This window comes from Mus caroli, unplaced genomic scaffold (assembly GCF_978045245.1).
Source record: "Mus caroli unplaced genomic scaffold, Mus_caroli_1 scaffold_15, whole genome shotgun sequence".
Lineage (NCBI taxonomy): Eukaryota > Metazoa > Chordata > Mammalia > Rodentia > Muridae > Mus > Mus caroli.
The window spans coordinates 96307638-96322980 of NW_028227270.1; the positions used below are offsets into that span (position 1 = coordinate 96307638).

Here is a 15343-nt window from a genome sequence, read left to right on the forward strand (position 1 = left end):
AAACTTCTATTGAACCAAGAGAAAAGAATAACACTTGTAGAAGGAAATATTTTTACACAAGCAAATATGGATTAAACTTACATAAATCCATATACGGATTCATGCATACACATTCATAAATCTCCATTCAAACCAGTTGGGTCCAGCTTACATGCTATCTCTTAATTATATACACATCCATACAAACACACACATCCATACTTATATGTATATACAGAGCAAAAGACCAAGCACCAGTGCAGAAAGAACTCACTCATTCTGGATGAAAAATGAGCTCCAATCTTTATTGCTTGGGGAAAGAAAAGGCTTCTACGCTTTTATTGCTAAATGAATTAAACCCAAGTCTGTAAGAAGAAAGCTTTGTTCCCTTTAGTAAGACTAAACCTGCCTTGTTATTAAGAAAAGAACTGTTCTGTCCCATGGTAAGGAGAAGCCTTCCTGCTCCTTCTGCTCTCTCTACAGCTTCTTCTTTTTTCTTCTTTCCCTCTGCATTACATATTGCTCTTAATATTTTAAGTTGCCTTATAATTTTTAAGTTATTCCACTCTGCATTCTCCTCCTAATTGTGCTCTCTCCTCCTGCTCTGATGTAACAATGCCCTCACTCCCAATGCCTTGCTCCCAATGCTATGTTCCCAAATGCTATCTCTTCAATATTATAACGTCCAATGTAGTCTTTCTTAGTCTTTTTGTACCTTTTCTAGGAGAACAGATCACATGATTTTTCCAAGCACCCCTTTTTTACAAAAGTTCACTAGAAGTACAAACATAAATTCAAATCATAAATTGAGTAGGAAATTTAAAATAGAGAAGGTTTACATGTATATCCATTAAGAGTAATTATCTGGCTAAACATTCATCATCTGTCTCCAGCTCTACAAGTTCATGGAGAATTAAAAGCCATAACTTTGTGACTAAGTTATTAGTGAAGTTTTGTATAGATAAACCTAGTCAATATTTTATCTTCTGTCCTTGCACCTAGAGTAAGTCCACAATTCCCTTTGTATGACCTTTAGTTTATTGTTTTACAACTTCTTGGCATGTGCTCTAAGTCACAGATGCCTTCTTGCTATCTCAGAAGCAATTAACTGGTGACATTTGAAGACTGGCACAGTTCTCAATGTACTTTTGACATCAGAAAGGACTTAAAAGCAGTCCTATTATAAAAGAGCTCAATAATTACTAATATAATTTTAGGAATTCTTATAGAATCATAATTAAGAATTAAGAAATCATCTATTTGTCTATATAGTGTCACTCAAGACAGTACATTTTTGGTGTTCTGCAGAAATCTGCTCAAATCTGCTAATATTTAGTGACTGTTATACATTTTTAATAATAACAGGCAAAGCATATTAATAGCAGGAAACTTTCTTAAAATCACATCTCTTCTGCCTTGTTTGAAGAAGCAAATCCATCATTAACTGTATAGTCCATGGTGGGACCATGGAGAGAAGCATTAGAAACTAGAGAACACTGCAGGCCCTTCTGACCTGTCATGCTTCTTCTGCTTCCAGCATCAGGACAGGCTTTCTGCAGTTCCCTTATCTCCACATTGAGATCACCTCAAATAGAAATACAGCTACCATGTGTTCTTGCTACAAGTTCACTAACCAGAAATATATACAACACTCCGTCCCGTTAGAGCATGCGCTGCTCCCACGATAGAACAGGCTAGACCCATGTGAGTTGGTTCACCCTAACCTGCCAGTCCCTCCTCCAGAAAGGCTTCCTGGCACTCCTAGGAGGTCAGGCGACCTTCCTCTGCTGCCGGAGCATCCTCTCACGCCACTTCCCACTGAGTATCAGCCTCATCTTTCTACCTGTCAGTCTCCTCTCATGCTCTGCAGAGCCACAGAGGGAAAAGGCCGTGTACAATTCATCTTTTCCCTCTGGTTATAGAGCACTGTGACTGTTATGCCTCAAGGCTGGGGCCGAAGGGAGGACTAAAACCTTAAACATTGTCGCTGCTAGATTCTTTACGTGTCTTCTAATTACAGTTTTCAAAAGTTACCTGTCCTGGAAGCAGTAGGTGACAAGGGCCACGGAGGAGGGCTTAGCCCAGTGAGGACTGTACTGGTAGGAAAAGTTGGGGTGCTGTGTTTTCTGCTCCGTGGCGTGACTGTAAAGTTGGAGTTTTTTTCCGTCGTGGCTGGGCTAGACTCCAGGCTGGCAGGTGAAGGATTATGGGAAGGCATTGGAACCTGTGGGGTGAATTAACAAGGGTATATTGTTATGGGAAAAAAAATGAAGACTAGGAAGGCTTAGCAATGGATTGTTTGTGCCCACCATCTCCAAATCCGTGCACTTAAAAGGGGGAGGTAGAGACAGGTAGAGGTCAGGTCATCAGGATGACAACACTCAAGAACAGTATCAATGCCTTTGTTACAAGAAGACAGAGCTGGGAGGCGGTACAGGATCCTAGAATTAGTGTACTCAACGGGCACTCTTAGGTAGATAACCTAGGAAGAGGAGCTCTGTGTTCTTTCCAAACTGCCTGCTTAGAGAAGGAAGCACAGCAAAAGAATGCTGTTCTGTTTCCGGTGAGGCTCTGACAGACGTTCCTCCTCTGGCATCGGCCTGAGGTAGTGCCCTTTAGGAGAAACCTCCTTGGGTTCCTCTAGCCTGAAAGAGTCTGGCAGAGCTTAGCCCTGTGCTCCTTCCCTTGCCTACCCCGGCACATCTCAAGCACACCCACCTCTTTTCCAGAGCTATTGCTCGGTTGTTCTTGGAGCTGTAAAGTCTCTTCTCCTTCCAGTCCCTCCTCTGTCGGTAATGGGGTCGCAGAGGAAGGCCACACACTGCTTATTGTAGAGTGCCCGGGTGTAGGGGACCAAGTCGACTCATTCAGGGCCTGCAGCTGCTCCTGGCCCAGTGGGTGGGGCGTAGGGTCCTGCAGCTTCTCCGTGGAAGCAGCTGAGTTGTCTCCTGTAGCTGAAGCATTGAAACCTCCCTCGCTGCTGGGCAGCAGGCTCCAGTCGGGGTATTCTGCGCTACCTCTAGGGTCTTGTTGGTTGGAGGGCTGCAGGAGGCCCCGCTCCAGTTCTTTGTATTCATCTGAGTACTCAGCGGTTTCCTCTGGTCCCCCGTCTTTGCCAAGAAAGGGCAAGTCCTTCCTGAGGTCCTCAAGGGAGTCTCCCCAAGCTCCTGAGGGGGAGCCCCTGCTCAACATCATGTCTCCATAGTCCAGCAGCTGCCCGGGCCTCTGGACAGGTCTGCGCACGAAAGTGAGGTAAGACCGGATGGGGCCTGTGGTCCTGGGCTCGCAGTTCTCTGAGCGCATGCAGTTCACCAGATAGCAGCTGCCCTCAAACCACCAGGCCAGGTCACAGGTGGGCAAGTCACAGCAAGCGGCCGTGCAGTCTCCCACGGAGAAGGTTTGAGACACCCGCATGATTCTGATGGTTTCCGGGTTAGGTGAAATGATGGCATCGGAGTAAGTCCTGCCCTCAGAGCACTGCTGAGAACTGCCCCCTGAGGACCAGAGTGGTACATGACTCAATTGGTAAGCAGACAAAGGGACTACTCAGAGCTCAAAAGAAGAAACAACAGACGACCCATAAAGACATCGGGAAAATATCCAAGCGGCATCGTACACCCGGGAAATAATCCCAGCACTTTGGAAGTAGAGGCAGGAGGACCAGGAGTTCAAGGTCATCCTTGGGAGCTTGGAAGCCAGCATGGGTGGGCTACATGGCAACTGGTCTCAAGAAATCAAATCAAACCCAACTTCAAATGCAGAATCTCGATTGAAAGATACATGATATATATGCACTTATATGCATGCACACACATGACTTGAAAGTAGAAAGGAGACTACAGGAAGAGGGAAGTTTTGAAAGGAGGGGGAGAAAGAGGCTAATGGCAGAGAAGGGTGACAGACCACCATGCTTTCTCTCATATGCAGAATGTAATACACACACACACACACACACACACACACACACACACACGTATTCCAAGGAAGCCACTTCAGAAAACCGGAGCCTCCTCCATCCCTGGCTATTCGGCCAACCATCAACACTCCCTACAGAAGGGTTCACTGCTATGCTCCCATCCAGACAGTCACCTGTCTCTCCAGCCATTCATCCATTGTTCACTCACTCACCATCCACCCACCCTCTATTCTTCCTCTTACCTCTCCATCCCCCTATTCTTCTTTCTATCCATGTATGTTTTTTCAACCATTCATGTGCCCTTTTACCTATACATTCTTTCTCTTTGTATAATTCCATTCTTCTCTACTTGTGTCTCCTTTTTATGTAACTTACAAGAAGCCCTGTGTAAAAACTAGTTATAGAAGTAACAGAAAAGTACTGTATCTTTGTTTTGTTGATGTTTTTAATAGATTTTTTTAAAAATCTCACAGGCTGATAATAGATCATCTGAAAGGAAAATGTCTAAGGAGAGAAAATACTTGTCCTCCGTACAAATGTCTAATCAAACTTTGTTTGGTTTCTGAGATGGGTCTCACTGTGTAGTCCTAGCTAACTTGGAATTCACAGGGATCCGTCTGCTTCTGTTTCCCAAGTGCTGGGATTAAAAGTGTGCACCACTAAGCCTTGTTTTACATTCCACTTGGTTTTACTCAGATTCTCAATAATAAACTATTCATCTTTCTACAGAGTCACTACAATGGGCACTGGCATACACTGCATAGAGTCTGGCCTATTCTTTTCTGTGACAAAATAGACACAGACCTCAACAGCACGAGAGTTCCTTCCTAGTAAGGGATGGTCATTCACAGCTGTTTTAATAACTGTGGCTTTAGTCACAGACAGTTTCTAACAGGAAACATGTGAAAATAGCTGCATGGTGCATAGGAACCACCTTTGTGTTGCATGTACAGAGATCACTGTAATAGATTTTTAGTAGCACAGTAGCATGATCATTTTTAGTGTCTCATTAGCATGGTAGGTAGGTTAGCAGTATCATGACACAGGGCCAGAGCCAGAAAGTTTGCTCAGTGGGTAAAGATGCATGCTTCCAAGACTGATGGCCTGAATCTATATGGTAGGAGAAGAGAACTGATTCCCATGAGCTTATCTACACACACACACACACACACACACAATGAGTAAATGCAACATAATGCCAAATATCAGCTCTGTGGAAAGACTACTTCATCCAATGTAAGAGAAATTAGATCTGACACACACGTTCCTTTTCCAATTAAAAAACAAAAACGCAACACGTGAAGCTGATGTCTCAAACACAAATCATGTGATAGTTTTGGTCTGTCATTTTTCTGAGAAGAGCTAGATCCAGGACATAGAGGAAACAAAACTACACCCCTTAGGAAGATCAAGAGAGAATGGGGGAACAGAGGTAAGGAACCCTCTCCAAACATTGCATTTTTATGACACCTCTCCTTGATGTATATGAAGACCAAGCCAGAAGTTTCTTCCTGGCCCAGATGGTCAGATGTGCTTTCGTTCCCTTGAAGACATGTGTCCTGTCATGTGGCCTCCCTTCCCCCCAGCCTGGAACCTGCCTGCTCAAGGGTGGAGCTACCGGCTCATTCGTCCTGCCACGCCCACTGCTGGAACCTGCCTTTGCTGCCTGGAGGCACACACGTGTTCGTCCTGCTACTGGACCCTGAGTTACTTGGCGGGAAATTGGGTTCCCTCCCCCTTCCTTTATAAACTGAGTGTCTGGAAATATTAAATTGAGTCTTGATCAGAATGTTGTCTTGACTCCATTGTTTCTTCCGCCCCGTCTAGATTCCTCTCTTTGCAGGGAACTGCCATTTTCAGTGAACCGTTCGTGTTGTGGACCGCGGGCGGGCCGCAACACTGTCATGCAGCAAGTGAATGAGCGCAGAACCATGTTTAATGTCTGGCCCTGGCCACCATAAACCACGGGAGCCAACACTGACAAGTCTCCCAGGAAATGGCGATGGTTTGCTAATGACTTCCTACCTGCCATGGCTGCCAGCAGCAGCAATGAAGACAGTACTCCTGGTGGGGACACCATTCTGCCTCACACAGGAGGAGGCTTCCAGGGCAGTGGACTTGAAACACTCCCTTTGATGGTTGATGAGCCAGCCAGATGTAGCCTTCTAGAACTTCAAAGAAAACAAAACAGAGACAAAAGAAGAAGAAAGGATTAGGTAAATGGGACTGAAACACATCATTCCTACCCTGTACTCATGTTAACAGGAAAGCTGCTCTGCTCACAGAATAGCGTCATATCCCAAGCAGCCAACTCTCCAGAGAGGTTTGTTGTTGTTGTTTTATTGCTTTTTTTAAAAAAAGATTTATTTTTTTTTATTATATGTGAGTACACTGTAGCTGTCTTCAGACACTCCAGAAGAGGGCGCCAGATCTCATTATGGATGGTTGTGAGCCACCATGTGGTTGCTGGGAATTAAACTCAGGGCCTTTGGAAGAGCAGTCAGTGCTCTTAACCGCTGAGCCATCTCTCCAGCCCTTATTGCTTTTTTTTTTTTAATTTATTTATTTATTTTATATGAGTACACCATTGCTCTCTTCAGACACACCAGAAGAGAGCATCGGATCCCATTACAGATGATTCTGAGCCACCATGTGGTTGCTGGGAATGGAACCTCTTGGAAGAGCAGTTGGTGCTCTTAACCACTGAGCCATCATCTCTCCAGCCCGAGAACTTTGTTAAAATAGCCAGGACAGTTAGTTTCTAAGAAGACAAAACAAGCCGAGCACGGTGGCACATGCCTTTAATCTCAGAACTCAGAAGGCAGAGACAGGTAGATCTCTGTGAATTTGAGGGCAGCCTGTGAATAGTGAGTCCCAAAAGAGGCAGAGCTAAATAATGCCTCAAAAACAAAACAAAAAGCAAAAGGTTTTAGGTCAGTTCACCCTACAGACTGGAAATAAGGGCCAATCAATTGAGAAAAGCAAGGCTCTGTATTCCAGTGCCTTATGGCAAAAGAGTCAACCACTGTCAATTGAGTTTAGCAGAGACTCAAAGGCAGAAGAGAGGAAAGGTTGTTTAGTGGATAAAGGAGAGGCTTCGGGTGTATTGGGAAAGGAGGCTCCTACTATGGGAGACAGTCCTGGGTAGCTAGAGTGAAACACCCAGTGGTTAGTACGGGGAACTCTACTGCATAGTTTAATGCCAACTTGACACAAGCTAAAGTCATCTGAGGAGAGAACCTCAACTAAGAAAATGCCTCTGTGAGATAGGACTGTAGGCAAGCTCTGTGGGGCATTTTCTTTAATTAGTAACTGATGTGGAGGACCCAACCTATTGTGGGTGGGCCATTCCAGGACTGGTGGTCCTGTGTTCTATAAAAAAGCAGGCTAAGCAAGCCATGGGGAGCAAGCCAGTAAGCAGCACCCCTCCGTGGTCTCTGCATCGGCTGTTGCCTCCACGTTTCTGCCCTGTTTAAGTTCCTGTTCTAACTTCCTTTTGATGATGAACAATGATATGGAAGTGTAAAACACATAATTCCTTTTCCCTACAACTGGATTAACTAAGGCAAGAGTGTGTTTGCTTTGTCTGGCTAGTCCCAAACTAGGAAAGGGGGTTAGAAATTAGGAAAGCTATCAATAAAGTCCTGCCTACTTGGAGGTAAGTGCTGGAGAAGGTATTATTTAGCCTCATGAAGTACTAGAGATGGCAGTCCAGCTTCCCAGAAGTCTCTTGGCAGGCTGGCTTCCTGGACTGTGTTATAGATAAAGGGTTGGGTTCCTGGGCAGGTTTCTATTTGTGGGTCAGAGTTCTGCTTTTGTATACGGTCCAGCTACTCCCATTTGTACCTTCAGTGTCTCAGAGCCCGTGTGCCTGTTCTTTCATTTCTAACACGTGACTATGTTATTTACCAGCTCCAATGCCAGGGTTTCTTAGAATTACAGATGGCCAAGTGGTAGAGGAGCTATGTTGTTGTTGCTCTTTGTTTATGGGCTTCAAAGTGTTTGGGTTTGCATAAAATCATGCAAGGCATAGAGTGAATTAATAGCTGTTTTACTGAACTTTCAAATCCATTAAAACCCAAACCTTCTGGCCATTCTGTGATTAAGTTTTTAAAGAGGCAAACACAATCTGGATCCTGATATCATCCATTTAATCACTACTGTATTCTCCCTTACAGAGGGAAATCTTATCCCAGTATTCAGGAGGCACGAGCAGGATGATCACAAGTTCAAGACCAGCTTGGGCTACATAAAACTCTGCTTCCAAAGAGACCAAACTTCCTTATGGCTGGAGAGGTGGCTTGGGCGATCAGCAGGACCTGCTGATGGGTAGACGGAAGGTGAGGGCGAAGGGCAAACTCCAGGGGAGTCAGCAAACACAAGAACAGTTGCCATTACTCAGAGTGGGAGACAGTTCAGGAGAAATGTGGTAGAGCTGCTATGCAGGACACTGTGGGCAGCCACACCAACCCAAGACTTCCTCCGAGGCCTGAGCCAAAGGACAGAGAAATTCAGTCCTGTGTCAGATTAGGCAGCACTTGGGAAGCAGAAGGAATTGGATCCTTGTGAATTCCAGGGCAACATGGTCTACATAGCAAGTTTCAGGATAGCCAGAGCTACATAATAGAGAGACTATGTCTCAAAACAAACAAACAAACAAACAAACAAATACAGTGCAAAGCCCCTTGTGAAGGACAGACATACCCAGTCATACACAGACACAGATTCACAAGACAGCCTTCAGTCCGGCACAAATCCATCCAGACAGACAGAAGTCAGAAGACACAGGGAGCCCTAAAGTAGAGAATTCAATGGTTCTCTTAGTTAAATGACACCAAGGGTAAGTTCTTTACTGTTGGTGACTTGGAGTTTATTATTCATGCCTTTAGTTCATGCAGACATTAATCCTACAACCTTAAAGAACTGAATTACGCAGCCACCAGAAACAGCTTGCACACAAATTCTTCCCCAGAGCTTCCAGATAAGAAGGCAAGTTATTGGGCTGCAGAGATGGCTCAGTGGATAAGAGCATTGACTGCTCTTCCAAAGGTCCTGAGTTCAAATCCACACGGTGGCTCACAACCACCCATAATGAGATTCTGACACCCTCTTCTGGTGTCTGAAGATAGCTACAGTGTACTTATTTTTTTTTTTTAAAAAAATGTAAGTTGTTAAGTAATTGGTCCAGGCTGAAACATTCTCCCACTGAAGGAAGAACGATTCCTCAGGCCCATGAAACTTGCAAGGTCATAACGCTCCTTCTCCCTTGGGTTATGAAAAGTTACAGGTTGAGAAGACTCTTTAAGGGCAGGAGAGATGGCTCAGCAGTTAAGAACACTGACTGCTCTTCCAGAGGTCCTGAGTTCAATTCTCAGTACTGATGGCTCACAGCCATCTGTAATGGGATCAAATGCCCTCTTCTAATGTGTCTGAAGACAGCTACAGAACTCATAAACATAAAATAAATAATTTTTTTTTAAAGAAGAAGACTTTTAAGTAGTGTAGCTGCCTGCAACTGTCTCAGAAAACTCCAGTGTTGTAGTTCTGTGAATGGTCAGCCATGCTGGGTGGGGTTCTTTCTTGGTGATGGAGTTGCTCCTGTAAGTAATGCCAAAGAACTCATTGGTCCATTCAGCTAGATAGAATTGCATTTTTGGAGTACTGTTGCCCTCTCTCTTTTCCCAGGAAAAGCCACATGGCACATCTCAATGGAAACTTGATCTGAGTCTTGATTCGAGTCCCTCATAAATTCTAGCAAATGTATGATACTTTAAGTCACCATTTTTGTAATAATTTATTCTATGGCAACATCAAACTAATACAGCAGGCATGTGGGGTAGACTGGCTGACATTGTAAAATATTATGAGGTCTCATAAACAACACTGAAGGCTAAGAAAGGGTAGTGAGTCCTATTACTTGGGACTGGAAAAACAGAGAGTCATAAACTTCAAGATCAAAAACAAATAGGAGGATTGCAAAGATATGGTTATTACCAGAACTTTGTTTTGGGAACCCGTAAAGAACTAATTTAGAAGTATGTCCACATTGATTGTGGCATAGGCATATATATATATATATATAGATAGATAGATAGATAGATAGATAGATATAGATATATATATATAAGCATTTTTATGGGGTGTAGAAATAGCTTAGGAGTTAAGAGTGCTTGCAGCTCTGAAGAGGTGTCATGACCAAGGTAACTCTAATGAAATAAATGATTTAACTGTAGGCTTGCTTACAGTGTCAGAGGGTTGTCCTACTATCATGGTAGAAGCTTAGTGGCACTCATGGTGCTGGAGCAGTAGCTGAGAGCTACATCCTGATCCACAGGCAAGAGAGATGTCGAGCCTTTTGTGGGCTTTTGAAAGCCTACACCCAGTGACACACTTCCTCCAGCAAGGTGAACACCTACTCCAACAAGGCCACACCTTCTGATCCTGATAATCCTTAAAAAGTGCCACTCCCTGATGACTAAGTGTTCAAATATATGAAATTATGGGGACCATTCTTATTCAAACAACCATATATATGTGTGTGTGTGTGTGAGTGCGCGCGCGCGTGTGTGTGTTCTTATAGTTTCCCTTTTCCAACTCATATTTTTTATTTTTTTCCATAAAAATATTCAAATATTAACCAAGAGAGCTGATTGCAATCTATCTTAATTAAAAAGTAGCTTCTTTGTAAGCTTTAGTCTTGAGTTTTTTTTTTCAAATAAACTGATAGTAAATTTAAATTTTTTAATTTAAAAACTAAAAAACCTAGAGGGGCTGTGATCAGGATGTAAAATGAATAAAAAAATAAATATTTTAAAAAAATTAAAAGCCTAACCAGCACAGGGTCTATCTGTATGTGGGCATGTGCATGTGTGTGTGGTACACATGGAGACCAGAAGAAGGCATTGGAGCTGGAGTTACAAGCAAGAAGAGTCTTCGGCAAGAGCAGTATGCCAAACTGCTGAGCCATTGCTCCAGCCACTCTGTCAACCTGTAAGCTTTCTCATTAGTAGAACAGGTTGAACTGGTAACAGAAGATGACATCAGTGGGATTATACAGTTGCAAAGGGCAGCTGCCACACCAGCAGCAGGAGGAGCAGTGGCAAGGAAGCAGCTAGAGTGTTCCAGGCAGCTGCTGGGGGCAAAGAGCATAGGTTAAAAACTATTGGCCCAGTCTCTGGAAGAATCCCAGGGAGCTGGCAAGTAATGGGTGAAAATCTGTGATATTTTATTCCCAAGAACTATAACTATGTCTGCTGTCCAAAGGTCCTATCTAGGCCTAAGAGCTGTCACAGTAGACACCCTAAGACCTGAAGGTCCCAACCCACAAGGCTTTCCCAGATATTGTAACATAAGCAGGCACAGCCTGCTACTAGAAGGTAGGGAGTACAGCCAAGTGCTAGGGCTACAGGTAGAATAGCCCCATCATAGCCTCCACCTCCAAGTGCTCAGAGACCTAAGTCTCTGGCTTCTAAAGTCAGATACAGTAGGGCTCCTGCTCTTAGGGCTTGGATATGGAAGCCTCTGGGTCAGCACTGGGCATCTGAAAGTCCATTACTACTGACGTCTGAACAGCTATACTCGTATGAGGTACCTTTACCTACTAAGCCATATTGATGGTCCTGGTGGTAGTGTTTTGTTGTTGCTTTTGGGTTTGTGGAATTTTTGGGAAGTGGGGGCAGGGTATCATGCAGCCCAGATTAATTCCAAATTTACTATATAGCCCGGGATGACTTTGAATTCCAGAGCCTCCTGCCTCCCTCTTCTGAGTGCTTGGAATTACAGACATGGATCAGTCACGCTCAGCTCAGTTTTATTACTCAACTACACTTTAACAAAGCTGATGAAGAAAATGCAATACAAGGGGCAGAAACGTCCCAGAATTGATAGAAACTGTTAGGAAATAAGAATTCCCCAGTTCTGAGCAGGTGCTAGAGCGTGAATTTGGATCTTTTCACAATGCATTTGGAATGTAAACTCACTTGATGAGCTATCACAAGGGCAGGGCTCTAATGGATAGGATCTGTGTTATGTGGTGTTTTGAGGTAGGATCAGTGTAGTTTTGGCTAGCTTGTAAAGTAGATTTTCAATGGAAATAGAACAGTAACCTACCAGTTGCTTCATGCCTTTATATTTTATATTTGCGAGAAAGCAAATCTTTCAGAATACTAAATGTAAATTAACTGGGTGTTAAATTGGCATGCTTTTAGATCATATCTGTTAGATTTACTGCTTTTGTAAAGCGGTTACAAGAAAAAATGCATGGATTTTCTGATGTTTCTAGTGAAACTTAACTTTAGTCATCAAAAAAAACTTTTGGCCACATTAAAATAATTCTACTTTTAGTGACATAATTTTTTGGGAAAAAAATGAATTTTTTTCCTGAACATTTTTATCTCAAAAATAACTTTTCCTGGACTGGCGAGGTGGCTTGGCTCGGGGGCTAGGAGCATGTGTTGCTTTCCCAGAGAACTCAAGTTTGGTTCCCAGTTCTCCCACAAGGCAGCTCATGACCATCTCCTCCCATCTCCAAAGGATCCAGCACTCTCTTCTGGTGTCTGTGGGTATCCGGACACATCACCATGCATGCAGCTATATAAACAGTTTTTAAACGTTTTAAAAATGTAACTTGTATTTACTTAAAGTTTTGTGGGTTTTTTTTTTTTTTTGAGACAGAATCTCAAATAAACCAAACTGTCCTCTGACTTGATAGATTAGCCAAAGACGATCATCTTGCCTGAATCCAGGAATTAAGCTGGGTGTAGTGGTACACACACTTTTGATCCCAGCACTCAGGAGGCAGAGGCAGGAGGATCTCTGAGTTTGAGGCCAGCTTGGTCCACATAGTAAGTTCCTTGATAGCTAGGGATATACAGAGAAACTATGGTTTTGTTTTGTTTTGTTTTGTTTTGTTTTGTTTTGTTTTGTTTTGTTTTGTTTTGTTTTGTTTCGAGACAGGGTTTCTCTGTGTAGCCCTGGCTGTCCTGGTGCTCACTCTGTAGACCAGGCTGGCCTCGAACTCAGAAATCCACCTGCCTCTGCCTCCCGAGTACTGGGATTAAAGGCAAGCGCCACCAACGCCCGGCGAAAGCATGGTTTTTAAAAAAGCATTTGTGTAATAGTATCTTATTTTAATTATTTTCTAAATGGGCCTCTAAGTTTGGATCCTAGCACCTAGGTCAGGAAGCTCACAAGTGCCTAGAACCCTAGCTCTAAGAGTTCAAACTCCATGTTGGCATACAGACACAGTCGCACAGAAATCAAAAATAAAAACAAAAGCAACAGCATCCCTCTGTATATCCAAAGCTGGCCTCCAACACTAGGGTTTGAGCAATCCTTTACAGCTCATCATGTGCAAATTCTATTCTTATTTTAATTCTTATAGAAATTCCACTCAATAGGCCTTACTATTTTCTCTATTTTACAGATGAGAACAATGGGGCTTAGAGGTTATAGTTTCCTTAATATGAGGGAGGTCGCCTCTAACAGCTGAACCACAACCTAAGCAGACCATCTTTTCCCATCAGGCTATCTGTCACCCAACACTGCGCACGCGTGCGCACGCACACACACACACACACTCCAACCCCTGCTCCAAACAGACATCCTTATTTCCACAAATTGGTTTTAAAGGGAAAGACTGTCTGTTGGGGGTGAGGGGAACTTAAGTCAAGAACAAACCTTAAACATAGTTACTATTTTATAACTCACCAAAGCTCTCCTTCGGCTCTCTAAACCGTGAGGATGTGAGCTCAGTGACTGTTATCTTTTTGAAAGGACACGCATCCCTGCCTTGGCATTTTACACAGCAACGATGTGGTGTCTGTTCCTGTTACCGGTGGTTCTAAAAATTCCTGCTAAAAAAAAAAAAAAAAAAAAAAAGCCGGGCGGTGGTGGCGCACGCCTTTAATCCCAGCACTTGGGAGGCAGAGTCAGGTGGATTTCTGAGTTCGAGGCCAGCCTGGTCTACAAAGTGAGTTCCAGGACAGCCAGGGCTACACAGAGAAATCCTGTCTCGAAAAAACAAACAAACAAACAAACAATTCCTGCTGCAGGTTTTTGTTTGTTTTTTGGTTTTTGGTGTTTGTTTGTTTGATCTCCTTTTCAGTTTGCAGAGAATTCAGCTTTCTCAGTGAGTTCTAAGTTTAGAACTGAACTGAAATCTCTACTTTGCCCCATCTGCATTAGAAGTAACTAAAATCATGAGCATCAAATAAAACTTTACATGTGACATAACTTCAGTCTCTCTGAGGAACTTTCCCAGGCACCGTGCATTTCAGGAATAAATTAATGCACACATTCACCTTGAACATTTTTGTGGTTTTTAGGAAATGTGATCTACACTTTTTTCCATTATTAACACAAATGCCACTCAACTTTTCTGCTCAAGCACTCGGAAAAAATATCAACATCTAACCCACAAACGAAAACGTTCAGTAAAGCCAGCAATAAAGATGAGCGTGAATATGCTCCGGCTTGCTTGCTCCCTTCAGACAATTATGAGAACAAATGGTGTTGAGAACGATGACTAGCGATCGCAGCTTTGTGATCCTGATAAATCTGGGCCATTCCTTGGAGAGAATTCAAAGAGCAGGGAAGAAAAGCTTTTACACAGCGTTAAGCTTCTGGTGACGGTAAAGAGAGGAGATGAATGCATTTGGTAAGTGGTAGCAAGGTCCACGACAACAGCACCAAACGAAATTTAAAGGTAATTCTTCAGTCTAAAGCATGCAATTTGAGAGGTTGGAAAGATCCCCAAACCTCCCGCCTCCACGAGACAGGGAAAGCATGAAACCACGCAACTATCCAGGATTGCTTTTCCTAGGTGTCCAGAAGGACCCTTAGAAGTCCCCCTCTTGGCTTTTTTCCCACTGACACCTCCTACCTGCTTGCTGTCGTCGTCCTTGCTGACAGTTGGCCAGCTGGGCTGGGAGATGGGATTCTGCACCTGAGGTGGCTGCTGAAGCTAAACACTGCAAGCTCACTGGAGCTTCGTTCAACACCCCATCACCCAGTTTCATAAACACACTCATACCCTGCATCCCTAGGCAGAGGTAAGGAGGAACCCCAACTACACCCTAGCTAGAAATCCGGGGACCTGGAGTCCAGATTAAAAGCCTCTGACTAAGATACGAAATGCATTTAGCATATGCCAGTACTGAATGAACTTTAAAGAAACCTAAGATTCTTAGGTTTAAGGTTAGCTGCCCAAGTCTCCCTGACTCCACCCTGCTGAGAACCCATCGGATCCAAACAGGAACGCAGGCAGCTGAGTGCGGCTCTTACCTCCATCCCCAGCGATCTCCAGGCTCCGCGGTACTCCAGATCGGCCAGCCGCTGATGTCCAGTTGAGACACCTGCGAGGCACACCTGCAGGCGACACCTGCCCACCCCTGCGGCTGCACAGACAGACGCTGCGAGCCCGCGCTGGTGATTCAGCGCCTTTCTGCC

At 43.9% G+C, this 15343-nt stretch overlaps 1 protein-coding gene across 4 annotated transcripts in view; it reads right to left on the reverse strand.

Annotated features, from left to right (window-relative positions):
• The window catches only part of Kiaa0319 (KIAA0319 ortholog), a 77185-nt gene extending 61842 nt beyond the window's left edge, over positions 1-15343 (reverse strand). For 3 of the 4 annotated variants that reach the window (XM_085831206.1, XM_021180546.3, XM_085831205.1), the window contains exons 1-4: positions 15179-15343; positions 5921-6066; positions 2698-3473; positions 2014-2203 (exon numbers count right to left, since the gene is read on the reverse strand). In XM_085831206.1, coding sequence (XP_085687332.1) covers positions 2014-2203; positions 2698-3473; positions 5921-5975 — 1021 coding nt within the window. In that variant the 5' untranslated portion in view covers positions 5976-6066; positions 15179-15343. Of the gene's footprint in view, positions 1-2013; positions 2204-2697; positions 3474-5920; positions 6067-13603; positions 13742-15178 lie in introns of those variants that run through there. The other variant, XM_085831204.1, reaches the window with a different exon arrangement.